General features: G+C 50.1%; 1 protein-coding gene across 1 annotated transcript in view; it reads right to left on the bottom strand.

Moving 5' to 3' along the window:
• The window catches only part of LOC146834664 (DBIRD complex subunit ZNF326-like), a 228,115-nt gene that overhangs the window by 72,237 nt on the left and 133,433 nt on the right, over nt 1–22,445 (bottom strand). Inside the window, exon 8 of the mRNA XM_085602152.1 lies at nt 9,737–9,867. Within this exon, the coding sequence (XP_085458278.1) occupies nt 9,737–9,867 (131 nt within the window). The remainder of the gene's footprint in view (nt 1–9,736; nt 9,868–22,445) is intronic.

The raw sequence follows: 22,445 nt of genomic DNA, 5'->3' as shown, positions 1-22,445 counted from the left end.
GGCTGGCCGGTGCCGGAGTGAACTAAACCCACGAGGACGACCCCACGGCGACTGTGACCCCGAGTCCGGCACACAAGGACCCCCCTCGACAATCCTGGAGAAGCCTGCAGCCTCAAAACAGAGTGCCACCCCAACCGCGATCAACAGAGGGTAAGATTTCCCGACACCAAAAGACCCCTGCACCCGGCGCCCCACGGCCCTCTGTGCCCAATCCCGGGGTACCTACCTATCCTCCAACTACCCAACTTACCTCTCGAAGTGGTGGTGGCACCTGAAGAGTCCTCGTCCCCGAGCCTGCAGTCTTTCTAAACCGGAGATTTCCCATAGAAATCAATTGAGCGCCCGAAGGCTCAAAAGCACACTGCACCCAGCTGCCCGAGTGGCCCTGGCAGTGAAAACTCTACTCTAACCTACTTCCCCACTTGCCCCGAGTAAGTGACCAGGAGCCCAGCTCCCACAGCCGCGTGGCTTGCCAGACAGCAGCCACCAACCAAGGGCCCCCTATCCCTCATAGGATAACATTGGGCCTAACTCTCTCTGCACCCGGCCGTCCTGAAACCGCTGAGGGTGAACTAACTGTACCTACCTGACACTGGGGGACCCCTGAGTCTATGCCCAGAACTTCAACTCTGCCAGTCGAGTACTTACTCTTAAACCGCTAACTTCATTTTCCTCATAGGGTAACATTGACTGGCTTTTTCCTGAAATTTCTTTTAAGTGTGGACTTTTCAAATCTTCAAATAATCACCAAAAATCAGCCGAGTGACAAAAACGAATTTACTCACCTGCTCTTAGGTGAGCTCCCAGTGCTGGATCTTGGTGCCCAGCACTGACTCTGAAAAGTACCCACACCTATACTTACCTTTAACTCATTTTTCTTCCATAGGAAACCATTGACTGCTTTTCTGTGAAATTTCTTCTAAGTGTTGATTTCTGCAATTTCTAAATATTCATCAAAAATCGTATAACATCTGAAAACGTAATTACTTACCTGTTTTGGATAAAGGTCCTCGTACTGAGTCTAGACACCCAGTACTGGATTACAAAAGTAACGATAACCTACTATACCTGTAACCTACATTTCCTTCCATAGGGAATCATTGATTGTTTGCTCTGAAATATTTTCTAAGTGCTAACTTGTGAAATAGCTAAATATTAGTTAAAAATCATTACAGTACCAAAGTCGACTTTCAACAGCTGATTCTGAGAACTGACCCAGGACTGGATCTAGGATCCAGGCCTGGAATTACAAAAGTAATCTAAAAGTAATCTGTTGCATATAACGAATAGTTTACCTTTCGGTGTAGTTTTGCAGCTTGAAGATCTTTCTGGATTCAGTATGCTGTGCATTATTCCGCGATCTTGTGGTTGGGTCCGGATTCGTAGTCTTTTCTTAGTTTTTTTTTTTTTTTTTTAGCCAGGTGGGCGGCGACGACCCACCATTTGGTGCACCTCCCGTGACGTCGTCGTGCTTCCTGCGGAAGTCCCACCTTTGGGATGCCATCTTCGGGTTCTTTTTTCCTTTTTTTTTTTTTAACCCTAGGCGATTGATTAATTCTTATTGTTCATTTTTCTGTACGTTTTCAGTCCTTCTAATTTCTCAATTTTACTCCCTCTTCCTCCAGCCTCATCTTCCTGGCGGAGGTGGGTGGGTTCGCTAGTGAATCCAGAAAGATCTTCAAGCTGCAAAACTACACCGACAGGTAAGAAACTATTCGTTTTGCAGCGTGAATCTTTCTGGATTCACTATGCTGTGCATAGACTTTGTAGCGGTTTTCCTAATTTTGTGGTGGCTGGGTGGTAGATGAGCGTTGGTCGTCGAAAATTTGTTGAAGCACCTTCTGTCCGACCTGTGCTTCCTTGTTCATCTGAATGTCCACGCAGTAGTGTTTTGTGAACGTGTGCACAGATGCCCAAGTTGCCGCTAGACATATGTCCTGAATGGGCGTGTTTGCCAGGAAGGCAACGGTGGCCCCCTTCTTCCTTGTGGAGTGAGCCTGAGCTCCCTCTGCTAGCTCCTGTCCAGCCTGTTTGTGGCAGAATTGAATAGTGAGTGCAATTCATCTAGCGATGGTGCCCTTAGTCACTGGTCTACCCATGAAGCTAGTAGCAAAGGACACAAACAACTGCTTTGATTTCCTGAGTTCCTTCGTTCTCTCAATGCAGTGCATCACCGCTCTTCTAGCGTCGAGGGTGTGCAGGGCCCTTTCTGCGTTTGAAGTTGGGTTTTGGAAGAAACTCGGTATCTGGATACTCTGGTTCATGTGGAACGCCGACACCACCTTGGGCATGAAGTGTGGGTCTGTTCTCAGGACTATCCTGTCCTTGTGCATCTGAATGTAGGGTTCCTGTAGCGTTAGCGCTTGAAGCTCGCTGACCCTGCGTAGTGAGGTTATGGCCACCAGAAAGGCCGTTTTCATCGTCAACATTTGCAGCGTGGCCTTGTGAATAGGTTCAAACGGTGCCTTCATGAGCTCAGTCAGTACCACGTTGAGGTTCCATGCCGGCGGCGGCAACCGTTTAGGAGGGGCAATTCTTTTGGCTCCTTCCATGAATCTCCTCACAACCTGCGAAGTGAAGAAACTTCCACCCTTCTTCCCTCTGGTGTAGGCTACGATCGCCGCTAGGTGTACCCTTAGGGAGCTCGAGCAGAGGTTACTCTTTAGAAGGTGTGTGAGGTACCTCAGTACGATTGAGTCTGTAGTCATTCTGTTTTGCAGGCCCCTCTTCCTGCACCACACAGTAAATCTCTTCCATTTGGCGCTGCAGCATTTTCGTGTAGTTGGTTTTCTTGCCTCCCGCAGCACCCGCATAGTGCTAGGAGGCAACTTAAGGTGAGCGAACTCTAGGTCCTCAGGAGCCATGCCGCCAGGTTGAGTGTCTCTGGTTCCGGATGTAGGACCTCTCCGTTTTGCATGGAGAGCAGGTCCCTTCTTCTCTCGAACCTGTGGGGATTGCCCGGTGTCATTTCTTGAATTTGTGAGAACCATGTCTGCCTTGCCCATTGTGGAGCCACTAGGATCAGAGTCATGTTGCTGGTTCTGCACTTCTCGAGCACTCTGTGCAACAGGGGTATCGGTGGAAAGGCGTAGGCAAATGTCCTCGACCAGCTTATCCATAGGGCATTTCCTTTGGATTGCTGATCTGGTTGCCTGGACGCGAAGCTTTGGCATTTTGCATTTTGGCGTGTTGCAAACAGGTCTATTGTGGGAGTTCCCCATCTCTGGAAAATCTTCTCCGTTTCCTGGCCATTGAGCTCTCACTCGTGTGATGCCGAGGTCTGCCTGCTTAGCCAGTCTGCCTCCACATTGTCCTTCCCTGGAAGGTGAATTGCCAGTAGATCTATCCTGAGAGGTATGGCCCATCTCCAAATCTCCTGTGCCAGCGAGGAGAGCGGGAACGACTCTGTCCCTCCCTGCTTGTTGATGTAGAACATTGCCGTGGTGTTGTCTGTTTGAACCAACACCCTCTGGTTGTACAGGTGCCTCTGGAATGCCTTCAGGGCTAGCAGGATGGTTTTCAATTCAAGGTAATTGATATGGCATACCGCATCTGCTGGAGCCCACAGACCCCTCACTCTGAGGTTGTCCTTGTGCGCTCCCCATCCCTTTTGCGATGCGTCCGTGGTAATGGTCATTGTTGGGTTTGGTGGTGTCAGGCTTCTCCCTGCTGTCATGTTGTCTCTGTTCCACCAAGTCATCTCCTCCTGCACTGCGTGCGTAACAACCACTAGATCCTCCCAACTTCCGTTTGCTTGTGACCATTGCTGTTGTAGCCATTCCTGGAATGGTCTCATGTGCAGGCATACATTCGGCACCAGCTGGATACACGACGCCATCATCCCCATCTTGCTCACTGACCTCACTGTCAGAGCTCGCCCCTTCCGGTAGAGCCGCGTCTCCTTCAGTAGGGCATCTGTCCTCCTGTCGCTGGGCACCACTGTGCTGCTCAGGGAGTTGATCTTTGCCCCCAGGAAAATCTTCACCTGCTCCGGTTCCAGTGATGACTTCCCCCAGTGAATCGAGAACCCCAGGTTCGTCAGAGTGTCTGTTACGCGTTTTGCGTGTCTCTCGCACTTCTCGCGTGAGTTTGCCTTTACCAGCCAGTCGTCTAAGTAGGGGTAGACATGGATTCCCTGCCTTCGTAGGTGGGCCGCGACCGCCGACAGGCATTTTGTAAAGACCCTTGGCGCCGATTTTAATCCGAAGGCCAGGGTTGTTAACTGGTAGTGTTTCTGGTCGATGTTGAACCTTAGAAGGTGTAGGAGAGTAGGGTCTGCTTTCTATGTTCACCCCCACTTTTTGCTTTTGCTTTACTGGTTTTCGACTTAGATGTGGCAGTGGGCCTGCTAATCAGACCCACAGCCCTGCTGTTCTCTCTCTAAATTAATACTATGTACTTTAGGTGCATAACCCATTTGGATAGGATCACCTTATTGGCCCCTGTACAGTGTACCCTAGGTACCCAGGGCATAGGTGTACCCTAGGCCTACCAGGGGCTGCAGCATGTATTATGCCACCCCTGGCCTGGCCTTCCATTCTGACACAACTGGCTGATCACTCAGCTGGGGCAAGGTTGTGTAATCACCCCTTGCTTAGGTGTAGTATTCCTATACCTAACTTACATATAGACACATGTGTACCTATCAGTCACTCCTATGGCAGGCCTTAACAATCCTGGAGGCAGAGTGCTGGGTAACATGTGAGATGGTGCTCTAGCATGAGCTGAGCCTGTCTGCAGCTTTCGGAACCATGTCCTTATAGCTGTTCTATGATATAGCCTACCATATACTCTTAAAGTGCCTTATAATCTTAGACGGTTATGGTAACTATGGTTTGGCTTTATCGAAACATGTCGTGTAAGGTGTCTAACACTGTGGAATAATACCCCCATGCCATTTCTGGACATGAGGATATTATTCCCCCCTTCTAGAGGGAAAGACATGTTAAAATCATACTTCACTGTTAGCCTCTGACCAAAGCCTCAGCATCACAAAATGGATGCTGCTGCCACGACACAAGTCTGACCTCCTGCAGCTGGGAGTGATCCCAGCCAGGGAGGCCTGGACAATAGGTTTCCTGCTTGGGGAGGTGCTAGCACCTCCCCAGACAGCCTTTAGTGTATTGGGGCAGGGTGGGCTGAAAGGAATGAGACATGCCTGGGGCACACAAGGTGTTCCTTGCATAGTCCAGTTCAAACCGGCGCTGGGGCACTCCAGCCCCAGCTCTGGCGCGAAACTGGACAAAGGGAAGTGGGTGTAACCACCCCCTCCCAGGTCCCACCCATAAGGCGTGACCTAGCAGGTATCCCAGCCCCCCAGATTAGTATAAGAGTGGGAGTTGGGCCTCAAGACTTTAGATTATCCTGAACCTGCAAACTTGAACAGAAACTCTGGACCTTCGACATTCGACGAAAGAAGAAGACTGAAGAATCTCCCTTGTAGCCAAGGAGTGGCTACCCTGTGCAAACAGGCACCATCAAGAGACTACCCTTTGCTTTGCCCACGTTCTACGAGGAACCGACTGCAGAGCCCGACCAGAGCCTTGACTTCCAGACTTCTCCGACCCTGATCCACATCCACAGCAAAGCTGAGATCCGTGGAGGCGACGAGCGACGTGGGACCGGCTACCTGGGAAAAGTGGCTAGTAACTTAAAGCGCAGCTTCTGAGGCACCCTCGAAGTTGTGCACCGGGGATTGAGAAGCCCCAACCCCAAGCACCATCTGCACCGAAGATCAGCCCCCCCACACTCCACGAGTCCTGCGTGGGGCCCTTCTGCATTTTCCTGCTTGCCGCGTCTGTCCGGTTGCTTGCCCGCTGGCTAGTGGCCTTTGTGACGACGCACCCTGAAATCTTCTGCGCTGGTTTGGCTCCTCCAGACTGGCTCCGTTCTTCGTGGGTTCCGCTTGCCAAGGCTTGGTGAGTCCTAGTCCAACTTCGACGCCGCCGACAGCAAGAGCCTTCGTGGGACAGCTCGCCTCCTGGTCCTGGTCGTCCGACGCTTCCTGGTCCTCCTGGCTGCAGCGACAAGCTTCACCTTCACCTGCAATCTTCACGACGTCGCCTGGTTCCTTCCTGGTTCCACGTGGTCACTGGCTAGTGACCTTGACTCTGTCCCTTCTGCTTGCAGGTTTCTTCTCTTCTTGATCCCAGCCTTGGGATCCACCGGACACTCTTCACTGACTGCCTGTCAGCATCTTTCTTCAGGCATCCATAGGAGTCGACGACGAAAACCGACGCATCTTCACCCCTATGCACCCGCAGCCTGTGGGCTAGGTAACTTGGGTACTCCGGTGCTCATCAGGATAGTGACTATCCTAGTGTCTAGTTTTCAAGTCTCAACTTCCTAGCTACTCCGGAAGTGTCCTAAATCTACCGTTTTCTAAACTGTACTATTGCTATTGACTTTTACGCATTACACGTGAGTGTTTCCACTCTGCACACGAATCCCGTGGGCCTCCCACTTCCTAACTAACGCTAGTGTAGTGTAGCCCCAGCGATTCCCTAGGCCTAGGCCTATTCTATTTCCGTGACAGTGGTCCTTATACCACTTACTTAGTATATGGTTTGCGTGGCCCCTAGGGCCTAACTGTATTACTTACCTGTGTGACTTAATGTATGCTTAAATAAGACTGTGTTGTACTTACCTCTAATCTCATAAAGAGTGCTGAGGGTTTGACTAGAATAAATACACTTTATTTTATATATATATCTGTTGTGGTGTCCTTTCATTTGGTATTCAAGGGATTATTTATGGTATCACAGCTGGCTTCACATGCCATTCAGAGTTTAGCCTAAGACTGCTCTTGTCCATGCTACCACTAGGATAGCTGGTCTATAAGGTTGACTTTACAACCAATCACCATAAGGGTATTTGGACTGATATAAGGTGTACACTAGAACTAGTGACATCATACATCAGGCCAACTTCTCACAGAAGGCCCTTGTGTCTTCTGTTTATTGGGATGTGCAGGTAGGCATCCTTGAGGTCCACGGTGACCATGAAGTCCCCGTCTCTTATTTGGGGCAGTACCTCCTGCAGCGAAGTCATTTTGAACTTCTGCGTTCTGATGAACTTGTTTAGGTAACGCAGGTCCAGGATGGGTCTGAGGTTTCCGTCTACTTTCGGGACCACGAAGTAGTTTGAGTAGACACCCTTGTTGCCTTCTCTGAACGGCACTGCCTCTATGGCTCTCTTTTCTATAAGTTTCCGTGTTTCTTCTCTGAGTAGGGCCAGTTCTTGAGCCGATCTCTGCTTTCCCTTTGGTCTTCTATTTGGAGGTCTTTTCTCCAAATCCACGTAGTATCCGTACTGCATGACGTTCAGTATCGGTGTCGGGAAATCTTACCCTCTGTTGATCGGGGTTGGGGGGGGGGGGGGCACCTGGTTCTGAGGCTGTAGGCTTCTTCAGGAGTGTCGAGGGAGGTCCTTGGATGCCGGACTCGGAGTCAGTGTCGCCGTGGGGTCGTCCTCGTGGTCTTTGTTCACTCAGGCACAGGCCAGGCTTGGCGGGTGCAGAGTGCTGGGTTCGCGGTTCCGGGCTGCTGCCAGGGATTAGAAATAGTTTTTGAGTAGAGCATCTACTCATGGGAGTCCCAAGGGGCTTAGAGTCAAAAGGTAGCTAGGTCCTCCAGGGTTTATGAGGTTGCTGGCCACAAGACATGCCGGTTTGGAGCAGGAGCAGGTTCGAGGGTCGACAGGCCGGTAGGGCTGGGGCCAAAGCAATTGGGGTCTTCCTCTTCTTAGCAGCTGCAGGGCAGGTCTTCTAGCGCTTCTTTGGATTTTGGAATCTGGGGAAAGAAGGTTCAGGGTGCCCCTAAATACTAGATTTAGGGGCGTTGCAGGTAGGTGAAGAGCAGGGACCAATGGGTCCCTGTCCTGGGGTGTGTACACCCCCTATCCTGCCTCTCTCCTGTGGGAGGGGGGCAGTAGCCTAGTCCTGATTGGGGCAGGGCTTCCCATCTTCAAGATGGCGAGAGCCCGGAGATGTGCTTCACCTCGCCTCCCCCACCTGAGGGGTGGGGTTGGCAGGCTGGCACATCCCCAGTCCTTATTTGGGGTTTGCGGCCAAGCTTCCCGCCAGAGTGGGGGGTTGCAGTGGCCTGGGGAAGCTCACAGAGGCGGCATTCGTTTGAACCTTCCCCCTGCCCATCCTGGGGGAGGAGATTTAGCACCTCGCCCAGGATGTGCATTGTTGCAGACCCAGGAGAGCAGGGGCTCTCCTACCCAGGGGTCCAGCAACACGTCTGCTGTGTGGCAGCCTAGGCAGCCTCAGAACAGACGTGGATTGTAGCTTAGGTTTCAGGGGGCATCTCTAAGATGCCCTCTGGGGTGCTTGGTACATTAAATCCCACACTGGCATCAGTGTGGGTTTAATGTGCTGAGAAGTTTGGTATCAAACTTCTCAGTCTTCAGTGTTGCCATTATGGTGCTATGGAGTTCGTGTTTGACGAGCTCCCAGCACCATATACTCTTACATGGCAGCACTGCACTTACAGTGCCCAGGAATGGACCTGGGTACTGTACGGGCACAGGGCTCCTGCGCCCACACTGTTGGCATAGGGCACCCAGCTAGAGGGGTGGCTGATGTATGCCATGGCAGTGTAGGTGGTGGGAATGGCACACAGGGTTGTGTGCCATGTCGACTTTGATTTGTCTTGTACCCAGACACTCAGCCTGCAAGGGCAGTGTGTGTGTGTAAGGGTACAGGGCCTCTAAGGGTGGCACAATGAGTGCTGCAGCCCTTAGAGGTCTTCCCTGGTCACAAGGCCCTGGGTACCATTTACCAGGGGCTGACATGTGGCCAGGGTTTGCCAATTTGGGTTTTGGGTTTTAGGTAAGGAATATAGGCCCTGGGCAACTGATTGGCAGGAGTCCAGGGCACACTCAGTCAAAGTACATTCAGCAATTCTGCAAAAAGTGGGGGCATACCATGCATGAAAGATGGCACTTTCTCACACGCATGAAGTCATAATGGCAGTGCAGGTAGTGGCCTGGAAAAAAGGTGTGGCAGGCACTCATGGAGTGGCACAAGAGGCAGGGGGTTGGGGGCACTGGATTAAACTACTCTGTTCTTAGTGGTTTCTTCATTTCTTTATGCACAAATGTACAATGCTAAGTCAAAAGAGCTATATGTGGAGGAGTGAAACAGCAAAGTGGTGTTACGCAAGTCCAAAAGGGTTATAAAAGAAAGAAAAAAAAAGGATGTGGTGTACCAATAATACACAAAACCCTTTTAATACTGAACAAACACACAGCATATATCGGATTTACAATTTAAAAAATAAAAGTAATAAGTTCAGTGACCTTGGTTTATAAGATAAGTTGATCTGTAAACGCAAAACCTCAGCCGTTTTTGTTGTATTACTATTTTTGGAGCAGGATGCTTTTGGCTGGCTGGAGTGTTAAGAGTATGTATGCCAGGTCATATAATTGAAGAAAAATACAAAAAAAGGGTAATTCACCATGAGTCCAAGGCAGGTTTATAATTCTTCAAGATTTTTCATGGATCTTAAAAGAAAAATAAACTGGAAGATCCTCCAAGGAAATCTAAATATGTGGCTCAGAATATATTAAGCATTATTCCCCCCCCCCCCCCCCCCCCCCCCCCAAAAAAAAATAAGGAATTTTTAGTGAACAAACATTAAAGCAATTTGTTTTGCTTTGATAGAGCAACAATCAGTGAGTAGCAGAAACTATGAAATGGGGATTTTCAATAAAACTTAGAGGAACTTACCAGTTTGCTTTTTGCATGATCAGGTGATTTTAAATGCTGTTGCACAGAACTGTATAGAGCTGGAACATAAACGCTACAAGCACTGCAATGAACAGTTTCAACTTTCATCATGTGATCTTCATCAGTTATCCCTTTAAAAGGAAAACAACTATTAGAAAACAATACCAATACTATGGAATTTAGAGTCTAAACCAGACATCCAACATAGGTCAAGGAGAGCTGGATCCATAACTATTTTTAAATATTTCCACTCAATATAAATAAAACTGAGTAAAAGGGAAACTTGTACAGATAGTGAATATGCTACTTACCAGTATGCATCTGTTCTTGGCATGTAGGGCTGCTGACATTCATATCTGTGCATAGATCGCCGCCTAGTGTTGGGTCCGGATGTTTGCACGTTGTTGTCCTGGAAGAGTCTTCGAAGTATTACGAGATAGGTGACTCCTCCCCTGGACCACAGTGCGCATGGGCATCCTCTCCATCCTTAGATTGTTTTTCGCCATTGTGGCAGTGATGGAGTAGATACAGAAAGTGATGACCATGCTATACAGCAATTCTGAGAGCTGCAGCTGCTACAGGCGCCGGGGAGGAGGGTGGGCAATATGAATGTCAGCAGCCCTACATGCCAAGAACAGATGCATACTGGTAAGTAGCATATTCAATTCGAGGCATGTGGGCTGCTGAATTCATATCTGTGCATAGAATACATAGCAGTACCTCCTATTAGCGGCGGCTACCAGTGCCAGCTGCAGCAGTCTGAAAAAGAGTTTTGAGAACAGCCTGTCCTACAGCTGCCTGCTGTTTTGAGTGTACATCTACGCAGTAGTGTTTGGTAAATGTATGTATAGTGGACCATGTGGCTGCTCTACATATTTCCTGTAAAGGAATGTTTCCCAGGAAAGCCATGGACGCCCCTAACTTTCGTGTTGAGTGGGCTCGTGGGGGAATCGTTAATGTGCGTTTAGCTTTTTGATAGCAAATTTGAATACATTTAACGATCCATCTGGCTATACCTGCTTTGGAGATGGCGTTGCCTTTGTGTTGTGGAGAAAAGGCAATGAAAAGTTGTTTTGTCTTCCTAAAGTCTTTAGTTCTGTCTATATAGTACACGAGGGCCCTCTTTACATCTAGTGTATGGAGCATTCTTTCAGCGACATTTTGTGGATTTTGAAAGAAAACAGGTAGTTCGATGGTTTGATTCATGTGGAACTGCGATATGACTTTAGGCATGAATTTGGGGTTGGTACGCAGTACGACCCTGTTTGCGTGAACCTGTATGAATGGCTCTTGAATGGTTAGTGCCTGGAGTTCACTAACTCTTCTTAACGAAGTGATTGCTACTAGGAAAGCTACTTTCCAGGTGAGGAATTGAATCTCACATGAGTGGAGAGGTTCGAAGGGTGGACCCATTAGTCTGGTGAGGACCAAGTTGAGGTTCCACACTGGTGCTGGTGGGTGTCTTGGGGGAATTACTCATTTAAGTCCCTCCAAGAAAGCTTTGATGGCAGGCACTCTGAATAAAGAGAGGTGCTGCCTGTTCTGGAGATAGGCTGCTATTGCGGTCAAATGGATGCGTATTGAGGTGTATGCCAGATTGCATCGGTATAGGTGTAAGAGGTAACAGATTATGTTTTGAATGGATGCGTCTAGCGGGTTGATGTCATTGTGGGTGCAGTAAATGACAAACCTCTTCCATTTAGCTGCATAGCAAGCTCTGGTAGTGGGTCTCCTGGCCTCCTTGATGATCTCCATACAGTCAGGTGGCAGGTTTAGGTAGCCAAACTCTAAGACTTCAGGAGCCAGATTGCCAGGTTCAGCTGTTGCGGATCTGGGTGCTGAATTTCACCATGGCTCTGCGTTAGGAGTGCAGGTTTTATCCGCAGCCTTTGATGCGGCACCACGGAAAGTTCTAGAAAGGTGGTGTACCATGGTTGGCGCGCCCATGTGGGAGCAACTAGGATGAGTGTCAGTGAGTGCTGTCGCAGTTTGCGTGCCACCAGCGGTATTAACGGCGCTGGGGGAAAAGCGTACGCAAATCTGCCAGACCAGTTCATCCATATCGCATTGCCCTGCGACTGTGGATGCGGGAACCTGGCGGCAAAGCTTTGGCATTTTGCGTTTGTTTGTGGCGAATAGGTCTATCTCTGGATGATCCCACTGTTGGAAGTACGGTTGGAGTACTGATGGGTGTAGCTGTCACTCGTGCATCTGGTGGCTGTGTCTGCTGAGCAGATCCGCCATCTGGTTGTCCTTGCCGGGGAGGTGTTCCGCCATGAGGAATATGTTCCTCTGAATGGCCCACTTCCACATGCTCTGAGCCAGATGAGACAACTGTGGAGAGTGTGTTCCTCCCTGCTTCTGTATGTAGTACATGGCAGTCATGTTGTCCGTCCGGATCAACACGACTTTGTTGCACAAGTGTACTTTGAATGCCTTCATGGCTAGGAAGATTGCCATCAGTTCCAGAAGGTTGATGTGCATCTTCTTTTGTTGTGTCGTCCATAGTCCCTGCACTGTGTAGTTGAGTACATGAGCTCCCCATCCCTGGAGAGAGGCGTCCACCGTCAGTATTATTTGTGGAACAAGCTCTTGGAACGGTCGGCCCTTGCAAAGGTTTTGTGGATTCCACCAATGCAAAGAGTTGTATGCCCGACCGCTCACCAACACTAGGTCTTTTAGTTGCCCGTGAGCCTGATTCCATTGACGTGCCAAGCACTCCTGAAGCGGGCACATATGTAGTCTCGCGTGCGGGACTATGAAAATGCAGGAGGCCATCATGCCTATCAACTGCATGAACACTCGCGCAGGAAGGGAGTGTTGAGGTTTGAACTTTGAGATCAGCAGTTGCATGCTGTTGATCCTCACTAAATTTGGCTGAGCTGTGGCTGCCAGAGTGTTTATGGTTGCGCCCAGGTACTGTCGTACGTGTGCGGGTTGGAGATGTGATTTTGGGTAATTTAGTGAGAATACCAGACTGTGAAGAAGGTGGATGGTGAGGGACATGTGGCTGGCGCACTGCTGGGCTGACTTTGCTTGAACAAGCCAGTCGTCCAGGTAAGGGTAGACGTGAACGTGTTGTCTCTGTAGATGTCCAGCCACTGTAGCTAGGCACTTGGTGAAAATCCTGGGTGCTGTTGTCACACCGAAGGGGAGGACTTTGAATAGATAGTGCTGTCCCTGAATAGTGAACCTGAGATATTTCCTGTGTGATGGGTGGATGGGTATGTGGAAGTACGCATCTTTGAGGTCTAGTGTGGCTAGGAAGTCTACCTGGCTGAGCAGCGGGAGAACCTGCTGTAGGGTGAGCATATGGAAATGCTCTGACAGAATGTAGTGGTTGAGGGGTCTCAGGTCTATATAGGTCTGAGCGACCCGTCCTTTTTTGGGATTAAGAAGTACAGAGAGTACACCCCTGTCCCCTGCTGGTTGACGGGCACGACCTCTATTGCAGCATACTTAGCACTTCCTGCTGCAATAATGCTAAGTGCTCTACGGACATAGGACGGTGCTATGGCGGTATGTTGGGTGGAGTGGAGGTTAATTCGAGACAGTAACCGTGCTGGATAATGTCCCTGACCCACCTGTCTGTGGTGATGGACTTCCACGTGGACAGGAACCGCTGGAGTCTCCCCCCCGACAGGTGTTATGTGGTCGGGGGGGAAGGGAGAGGGCGTCACTGTTTGTTTTTTGGTGAGGACCTGGTGTTGCCGTAAACACGTCCTCTGCCCTTGGTGCTGGAGCCACGATATCCACCTCTGTTGGTTTTATCGTAGGTAGTCTGTGTGCCCCCTTTAGTGTATTGCTGCTGTGACCCCTGGCCTCTAGCTGCTCCTCTATTCCCGGGGCTACGAAAGGAGCCACTACGAAATTGCTGCGTCTGCAGAGCCCCCATTGACTTCGCAGTGTCAGTGTCTTTTTTTATTTTTTCTAAGGTAGTGTCAACTTCGGGGCTGAATAAGTAGTCGGTATTGACTGGCTGATTCAGGATGTTTTGAATTTCTGGTTTGAATCCTGAGATTCTTAACCAAGCGTGTCGTCGTAACATGACGCTGGTGTTAATTGCCCTTGCTGCTGTGTCGGCAGCATCTAGTGCGCACTTAATGGATGCGTTGGTAAGGAGTTGTCCCTCTCGGATGAGGAGCTCCGCTGCCTCTTTGTATTCATCTGGCAGATGCTGGAGTAGCGATTCTAGCGTGTCGTAGTGTGAAAGATCATAGCGGGCCAGGAGGGCCTGTGTATTGGCAATGCGCCAGATGTTTGCTGCTTGAGCTGCAATTCTTTTGCCTGAGGTCTCCAGCACCTTGGACTCCTTGTCTGGGGGAGGAGCATCACCTGTTTGCGAATGGGCTAGTTTGCGAGCGTTAGCAACTACCATGGAGTCCAGAGGTAACTGACCTCTAATGTACATAGGATCTCCGGGCGCAGGCTTGTACTTTTTTTCAATCCTGGGGTTGAGCACCCGTGCCCTGGTTGTTTCTTTGAAAATGTCCTTTGAAGGTTTGAGAACACCTTTCAACATGGGCAAAGTTTTGACAGTTCTCTTGGAGGAGTCGAAAGTGTCCACTAAGAAGTCTTCCTCAACAGTGTCAGAGTGGAGTTGTACTCCATGATTGGCGGCAGCACGTTCTAGGAGGGCATTGAAGGCAGCAGTGTCCTCTGTGGGAGATGTTTTGGCGCTGTAAAGCTGCGTGTCCTGGGTATCTGGCGCGGTACCCTGGTCTGTAGGGTCATCCCATGCCTGATCGGGGTCCTGCTGCTCATCAGGATCGACATCCCCAGGGTAGGTGGTATCATCGCCCATGTAGTCCTTCACTGCGTCCGTTTCGGAAGGCGTAGGAGAAAAGGACTGGGGATCCTGATAGGAGGTTTGCAGGCGTTCATACAGAACCGGTTCCGACTCTGCTGGCAATTTGTGCTTCAGAGGTATTCTGTAGGAGTCCAAGCCCTTCTCTGGCGTGATCTTCCGTTTGCGGAGCAACAGTCTACCAGTGTCGGCGTCGATGAATTGTGGCTGTGAAGGCTCAGAATGTGTGTGTCCAGTAGATGGGGACTGTGTCTGGCGGACACGTGTTCGGATCTCGAACATCTTCGGCGCCGTGGATGGCGGCAAACCAAAAGTGATGTTGGTTGGCGCCGAGGGTGCTTTTGGAGCCTTGTTCGTGTCGGGGCCAGACGTGGATCGGAGGGCTGCCCGATCCCTGATGCGTTGCAACGACGCCGCGACTTGTCGCACTGAGAACGCCGAAGGTTCTTTGGTGCCTGTCGGTACCGTGGAGGTAGGCGTCGACGGCTTCGGAGCCACAGGGTCATCGATCCGAAGACAGTTATCAACGGTCGCTGGAGTTGAAGACTTGGCGTGTGCCGCCGTCTTCGATGTGGACTCAGATGGAGCGGCCATTTTGACTTTGGTGGTCGGGCCGACTGCTTCGGTGCCAGGGGCCGAGGCAGTTTTGTGGGACCGAGGGCCTTCTTTTTCGGGTCGGTACCGATATTCGCTGCAGCGAGTTCGGCGCCGAAATCCCTCTTAGTGCGTTCGGAGCCGACGGCCTTTGCTGGCGTCGAAGGAGTGGAGGTCTTCGAGCCGATCGCGGCCAGTTTAACTTTTGGTTTCGGTGGAACTGGTGCGACGATTGGTTTCGTTGAAGGGAATCCAGTCGTCTTTGGTAATAATGGCTCGTGCGGGATGTTCGAGGCCGGGCCCGAAGGCGGGGCCGAAGAACTTTGGGATTGATCTCAGGTAAGGCCCGGAGGCGATCCCTCGACCTGAGCCGTAGAATGACGCACTTTAACGGCCTCCGTATCGACGGGTGGGCCTGGCTCTTCGCTAGAGCTATCTTCTTCGGCCCCAAAGGCCTCATTGTAGTCTCCTACCTCGTCGACGGCTTTTTCCCTGTGAAAAAGCACTTCGTCGTCTTCCGATCGGGAATCGTGTTCGGAAGCGGAGCTGGAGTGTACTTCTTCCACGCTCTCTACATCCTCGTCCTCGGTGCTGAAGATGTTGGCCGGGGCAGGCGCCGATTGCTGCGCTTCTAATCTCGCTGCCCGTCGATTCCGGAGAGTCTTCTTCGATCGGAAACTGGCACAGGCCATACATTTCGATTCGTCGTGATCCGGTGAGAGACATTTGTTGCATACCGGGTAGACGTCGATGTGTGGGTATTTGGCGTGGCATACAGGACACCGTTTGAATGGGGTCCTCGATTCCATTGTCGATGTAAGTTCGATGTTCGGATCAAATGGATCCGAAAGGCTGGAAGAAGTTTGTAAACTAATCAAGAAAGCAGTCGATACCGAACGGGAACAGTACCGACGAAAAATAAAGGCCTTTTGGCCTTAAACTAAATTTTTCCTAACTTGAGCTAAGATAAACAATCTAAGGATGGAGAGGATGCCCATGCGCACTGTGGTCCAGGGGAGGAGTCACCTATCTCGTAATACTTCGAAGACTCTTCCAGGACAACAACGTGAAAACATCCGGACCCAACACTAGGCGGCGATCTATGCACAGATATGAATTTAGCAGCCCACATGCCTCGAACCAATACTGGATAACTAAAGTTAAAGGTAAGTAACTCATTTTCTTATCCAATATTGGGGTATCTTTCATAGATTCACATGCTTAGAATCAGAATAGTTAGCAGTAAAAAATCCTTAGTTGTATAGTGGATGGTGGGTATCATATGAAAAACAATAGATACCTCGTAACACCAATACAGCGATGCAGTATAACTTTGTAACCCAAATAATGGGAAGCATTATAACATATGTAGAAAAATTGAATATGCTACTTACCAGTATGCATCTGTTCTTGGCATGTAGAGATTCAGATCTACACACTACGCATAGATTGCCATTTGGTGTTGGGCTCGGATGTTTGCACTTGTTTTTGTCTTGGAAAGTCTTTGGAAGTCACGAGGTATGTGACTCCTCCTTTGGATCATAGTGCGCATGGGCATCGGCTCCATCCTCAGATTATTTTTCGTCAGCAGGGAAATGATGGAGCTTTGTAAGAAACAGGAAGGATGCCCATGTATGGTGTGTCTAAGTAAGATAATACTGGAACAGATAATGGGAGGCGGGTGGGTGTGTGTAGATCTGCAGCTCTACATACAAAGAACAGATGCATTCTGGTAAGTAGCATATTCCGTTCGAGTCATATGAGCTGCAGATTACACACTATGCATAGATTGTATTGCAGTATCCGCTCCTAGTGGCGACCACCAGTATCTGTTGCAGTAGTTTGAAATAGTGTTTGGAGTACAGCCTGGCCCACACTAGCTTATTGTTTAGTTTGCACATCGACACAATAGTGTTTTGTGAATGTGTGCGGTGTAGACCATGTAGCTGCTCTGCAGATATCGTCTAAGGGAATGTTTCCTAAAAATGCCATTGAAGCCCCTATCTTTCGTGTAGAGTGGGCTTTAGGAGGAACAGATAAGGAATATGCTACTTACCAGTGTGCATCTGTTCTTGGCATGTAGAGCTGCAGATCTATACACTGCGCATAGATCGCCATCTGGTGTTGGGCCCGGATGTTTGCAGTTTGTTTTTCCTCTTGGAAAGTCTTTGGAAGTCACGAGTTTGGGGACTCCTCCTCTGGTTCGTATTGCGCATGGGCTTCGGCTCCATCCTCAGATTGTTTGTCGGCAGCAGGGAAAGATGGAGCGTAGTAGTAACAGTAAAGAAACCTATGTGTATTGTATCTAAATAAGATAAGACTGGAACGGATACAGGTAGCCGGGGAGTCGGGTGGGCGTGTATAGATCTGCAGCTCTACATGCCAAGAACAGATGCACACTGGTAAGTAGCATATTCCGTTCGAGGCATACGAGCTGCAGATTATACACTGTGCATAGATTACATAGCAGTACCCAACCCTAGCGGCGACCACCGGCATCCGTTGCAGTCGTTTGAAACAGTGTTTTTAGTACAGCTTGGCCCACACTAGCTTGTTGCTTGGTTTGCACATCTACACAGTAATGTTTTGTGAAGGTGTGCGGTGTTGACCATGTCGCTGCCTTGTAGATGTCATCTAGTGGTATGTTCCCTAGGAAAGCCATAGAAGCCCCTATCTTCCTTGTAGAGTGGGCTTTAGGGGGAACCGATAGCGTTTGTTTTGCTTTGTGGTAGCAAATCTGTATGCATTTTACAATCAACCTAGCTATCCCTGATTTGGAAATAGGGTTGCCTTTATGTGGTGGGGAGAAGGATTAGTTACTTACCTGTAATCCTAGTTCTCATCCAGGGGTATACTCATCAAAGTCATAATCTATGAATAATCCCCGCCCATGTGCGGGATCCCGGAGCATATAGAAAATACATATATATAAATATATATATATATACATATGTGAAAACATATAAATGCAGCCTAATAATGTTCAAAACATGGCAATGCTGTAAATTACATATTTTTGCATAGTAGTGCCCCCGTAACCCGTAAGGAAAAAAGGAAGCATCAGGCAAATTATAACACAGCACTGCTTTATTGCCATAAAGCAACATGTAATTGTAGGCATTCGCCAGTAGGCTGCAGTAGAGTATCAAGAATCCAAGAAAAACTGACACCTTGCCTTTAAGGCATTAGAGTAGGGGGACCGTGCCTTTAAGGCCTGCCCGTGACCCCCTGCTCCCATGATGCACTACAGGTGACAGTTGGGCCAGTTCTTTTTGGCGGTGCCTCCGCACCTGAGTAGATCTGCCTTCCATACATCACTTATTTAAAGAGAAAACATTGCTCGTCCGGGGAGGTGGGTGGGTCGCTTATGACTTTGATGAGTATACCCCTGGATGAGAACTAGGATTACAGGTAAGTAACTAATCCTTCTCATCCAGGGGATACTCATCAATAGTCATAATCTATGAATAGAGTAGCAAGCCCATACCCAAAGTCTCGCGGACGAGCAACAAAGCAGTTAAAACATACATTAAAAGACACATCTTGTATTACAGTTATGCAAATAGGTTCCTCAAAGAGGCCTGCCCCACCTGGGCGTCGGCCTGTGCGTCTGAATCTAGGCAATAATGGCGCGTGAAAGTATGGACTGAGCGCCATGTAGCCGCTTTACAGATCTCAGACATGGGAACGTTGCGAAGGAGTGCTACCGTAGAAGCCTTCCCCCGAGTAGAGTGTGCTCTAGGTTTACCCTGCAGAACTTTGTGGGACAGTTGGTAAGCCAAAGCTATACAAGAGACAATCCATCTAGAGATAGATCTCTTGGCCGCAGCCAGCCCGGTATTAGTGGGTCCATAGTTAACAAAGAGCCTGTCTGACTTTCTAAGAGTAAGGGTCTTAGCTAGATAGAATTTCAAAACCCTCCGGAGGTCAAGAGAGTGTAGAGCTCTCTCCGGGGGTGTGGTCGGCTGAGGAAAGAAGGTGGGCAACGTGATCACCTGATTAATATGGAAGTCCGAAACCACCTTGGGCAGGAAGCTCGGATGAGTACGGAGCACCACCCTATTAGCATGAAACACCGTGTAAGGTTCCTTGCAGCAGAGGGCCTGAATTTCACTAACCCTACGGGCCGAAGTGATGGCTACTAAGAAGGCAGCCTTCCAGGTCAGATGTTGCAAGGAGGCCTTATGAATCGGCTCAAAAGGACCTCCCATCAGTTTAGAGAGAACGATGTTCAGTTCCCAGGAAGGGGAAGGAGACCTCACAGGTGGGTAAACTTTCTTAAGCCCTTCTAAGAAATCCTTTACCACTGGCATCTGAAAGAATGAGGTCTGGGTAGGAGACTTCCTATAGGCTGTAATAGCAGCTAAGTGTACTCTGATGGAAGAGTACTTTAACCCAGACTTCGCCAAGTACAGTAAGTAGGGGAGAATAACCTGTTCTTGACCCCGGATCGGATCAAGGGTGTTATCTCTACACCAGAAGCAGAATCTTTTCCATTTAAAGCCATACGACTTCCTCGTGGAGGGCCTCTTTGCCTCCCGAAGAATGCTCATACAGTCCGGTGGAAGATCTAGATGTCCGTACTGGATGAATTCAGGAGCCATGCCGTCAAGCGGAGGGAGGGGAGATTGGGGTGGAACACTCTCCCCTTGTCCTTGGTCAGCAAGTTCGGCAGGCATGGCAACCTCCTCTGTGGTACCTCCGACAGCTGGAGTAGATCCGGGTACCACCACTGCCGGGGCCACTCCGGTGCTATTAGGATCATCCGAGTTCTGGCCCTGTAGAACTTCTGAATCACAGCCGGGATGAGAGGGAGAGGAGGAAAAGCGTAAAGCAATGTCCTCGACCAGCTGATCAAAAGCGCGTTCCCCTGCGACCCCCGTTGAGGGAACCTGGAGGCGAAGACGGGGCATTTTTTGTTGTCCGCGTCTGCGAACAGATCGATGTCTGGTATGCCCCACAAGCGGAAGATGTCTTGAGCGACGCCTTCGTTGAGCACCCAGTCGTGCGCTTCGACGAAGTCTCTGCTGAGGCCGTCCGCCTGCACGTTCAGGGTCCCTGGCAGGTGAACAGCGACGATCGTCAGGTTTCTCGCCAGAAGCCATTTCCAGATTGACTGGGCCTCCAGAGACAGGACCCGTGATCTGGTCCCTCCTTGCTTGTTCAGATAGAACATAGTTGTGGTGTTGTCCGTCTGAACCTGAACATAGTCGGTCTGCAGGGATGGGTACAGGGACTTGAGAGCGAGATGGACTGCTCGTAGCTCCAAGAAGTTGATGTGATAGCTCTGCTCGGTAGCGGACCAGAGACCTTGTACTTGAAGCCGGCCCATATGAGCCCCCCAGCCCTGCATGGAGGCGTCTGTGACCACCGTCTGTGTCGGAGGCGCCTGATGGAATGGGACGCCGTGAAGCAGATGGGAGCGCTTCATCCACCACCGGATGGAATCTTTGGCGGCTTGATGAAGGGTAATGTGATCTTCCCAGCGGCCGGTCCTCTGCGACCACTGATCCTCTAGGTCTTGTTGCAGAGGACGCATGTGCAGACGTGCGTTGGGCACGATGTAGATGCACGAGGCCATGGATCCCAGGAGAGATGACACTTGTCTGGCTGTGGGATATTCCGTGCTGAGAAGCGTGCAGCTTTTTTGCAGCATGGAGGATAACCTCTCCTCCGAAGGACACACGCTTGCGCTTGAGGAGTCTAGAGAGGCGCCCAGGTAGTGGATCCGTTGAGTTGGATTGAGGATCGACTTCCGGTAGTTGACCTGAAGGCCCAACGAGTGTAGAAGGTTTAGGCAGAACGAGAGATGACTCTGGAGTTGAACCGGGGTGGAACTTTTTAAGAGCCAGTCGTCTAGATATGGGTAGACGAATATCTTCCGTTTGCGGAGAAATGCAGCCACCACCGCCATGCACTTTGAGAACGTTCGTGGCGCGGACTTGAGGCCGAATGGCAGGACCTTGTATTGATAATGTTGGTGAAAGATGCGAAATCTGAGAAACTTCCGATGTTTCGCTGAGACAGGAATGTGGAAGTATGCATCCTGTAAATCGATGGCACACATCCAGTCCCCTTGGTGTAGATGTGGGAAGATCTGGTGCAGTGCTAGCATCCTGAATTTTTCCCTTCTGAGAAATCTGTTGAGTAGGCGGAGATCGAGGATGGGTCTGTAGTCTCCGATCGCTCCTCTTTTCTGAACAAGAAAATACCGGGAGTACACTCCCCGATTTCTCTGCCTGTTTGGAACTTCCTCTATGGCGTTTTTGGAGAGGAGAGTGGCAACTTCGTCCTTTAAAAGCTTGTTTTGGCTGAGAGGGAGTGGCTGTTTCCGTGGGGGTACCTGCGGAGGGGGAGATTTGAACCTCAGCAAGTAGCCACGCTCTACAATACTCAGCACCCATTTGTCGTTTGTAATTGTATTCCACTCTGCCAGGTGAGCGGTGACACTTCCTCCCACCGGAGTGGCGAACGAGTGCGGAGGAAGTAAGTTTTCACTGCTTGGGAGGTTGCTTGTTAGAGGACTGCTGCTGTTTAGCATTTCCTCTTCCTCTGCCCCGGCCCCTTTGCTGAAACTGGGACCTCTGTTGGTTTTGAGAGGACCATTGGGGCGTTTGAACGCGCTGGTGAAAGGCACGTTTATCGCCCTGGCGAAAGCGCTTGCGGAACTCTTTGCGTTTTTCCAGTCCCACAGCCTTTACAGTGTCCAATTCCGTTTTCATCTTGCTCATTTGGTCGTCCGCATGAGCTCCAAATAGCGATGATCCATTAAACGGCAGGTTAAGAATCCTTTTCTGCGCATCTGGTTTGAGGGCTGTTAATCTGAGCCAGGCCGAACGGCGGGAGCAGATGCCATGGGAGTAGCCATGCGCGGCTAGGTCTGATGCATCCGCCGCTGCGCTTATTACTTGGTTGGCCACCAGTCCGCCTTCATGTAGGATCTCCGTGAAGTCCTGCCTGTCCTCCCTAGGCAATTTCTCCACGAATCTGGCCAGGGAATCCCATAGGGAACGATCATACCTCCCTAGCAGGGCTGAAGCGCTAGCGACCTTCATGTGCGCGGCAGATGTGTTGCACATTCTCCTGCCGTAGGAGTCCATCAGCTTGCTGTCCTTCTCAGGGGGGACAGAAGCAGATATTGAGGCTGAGTGAGACTTCATGGCCGCCGCCACTATCACCGAATCCGCTGGCGGGTCCGCCCTTAAGAATAAAGGGTCCTCGGCCGGAGCCTTGTACTTCTTTGCTATTCTCGAGGGGACCGAGCCCGCTGTAGCCGGTGTAAGGAACGTGGCCATCGCTGGTTCTAAC

The sequence above is a fragment of the Triturus cristatus genome, chromosome 4_2 (genome assembly GCF_964204655.1).
Source record: "Triturus cristatus chromosome 4_2, aTriCri1.1, whole genome shotgun sequence".
Classification (NCBI taxonomy): Eukaryota; Metazoa; Chordata; class Amphibia; order Caudata; family Salamandridae; genus Triturus; species Triturus cristatus.
This window is presented reverse-complemented; position numbering and strand designations above follow the sequence as displayed.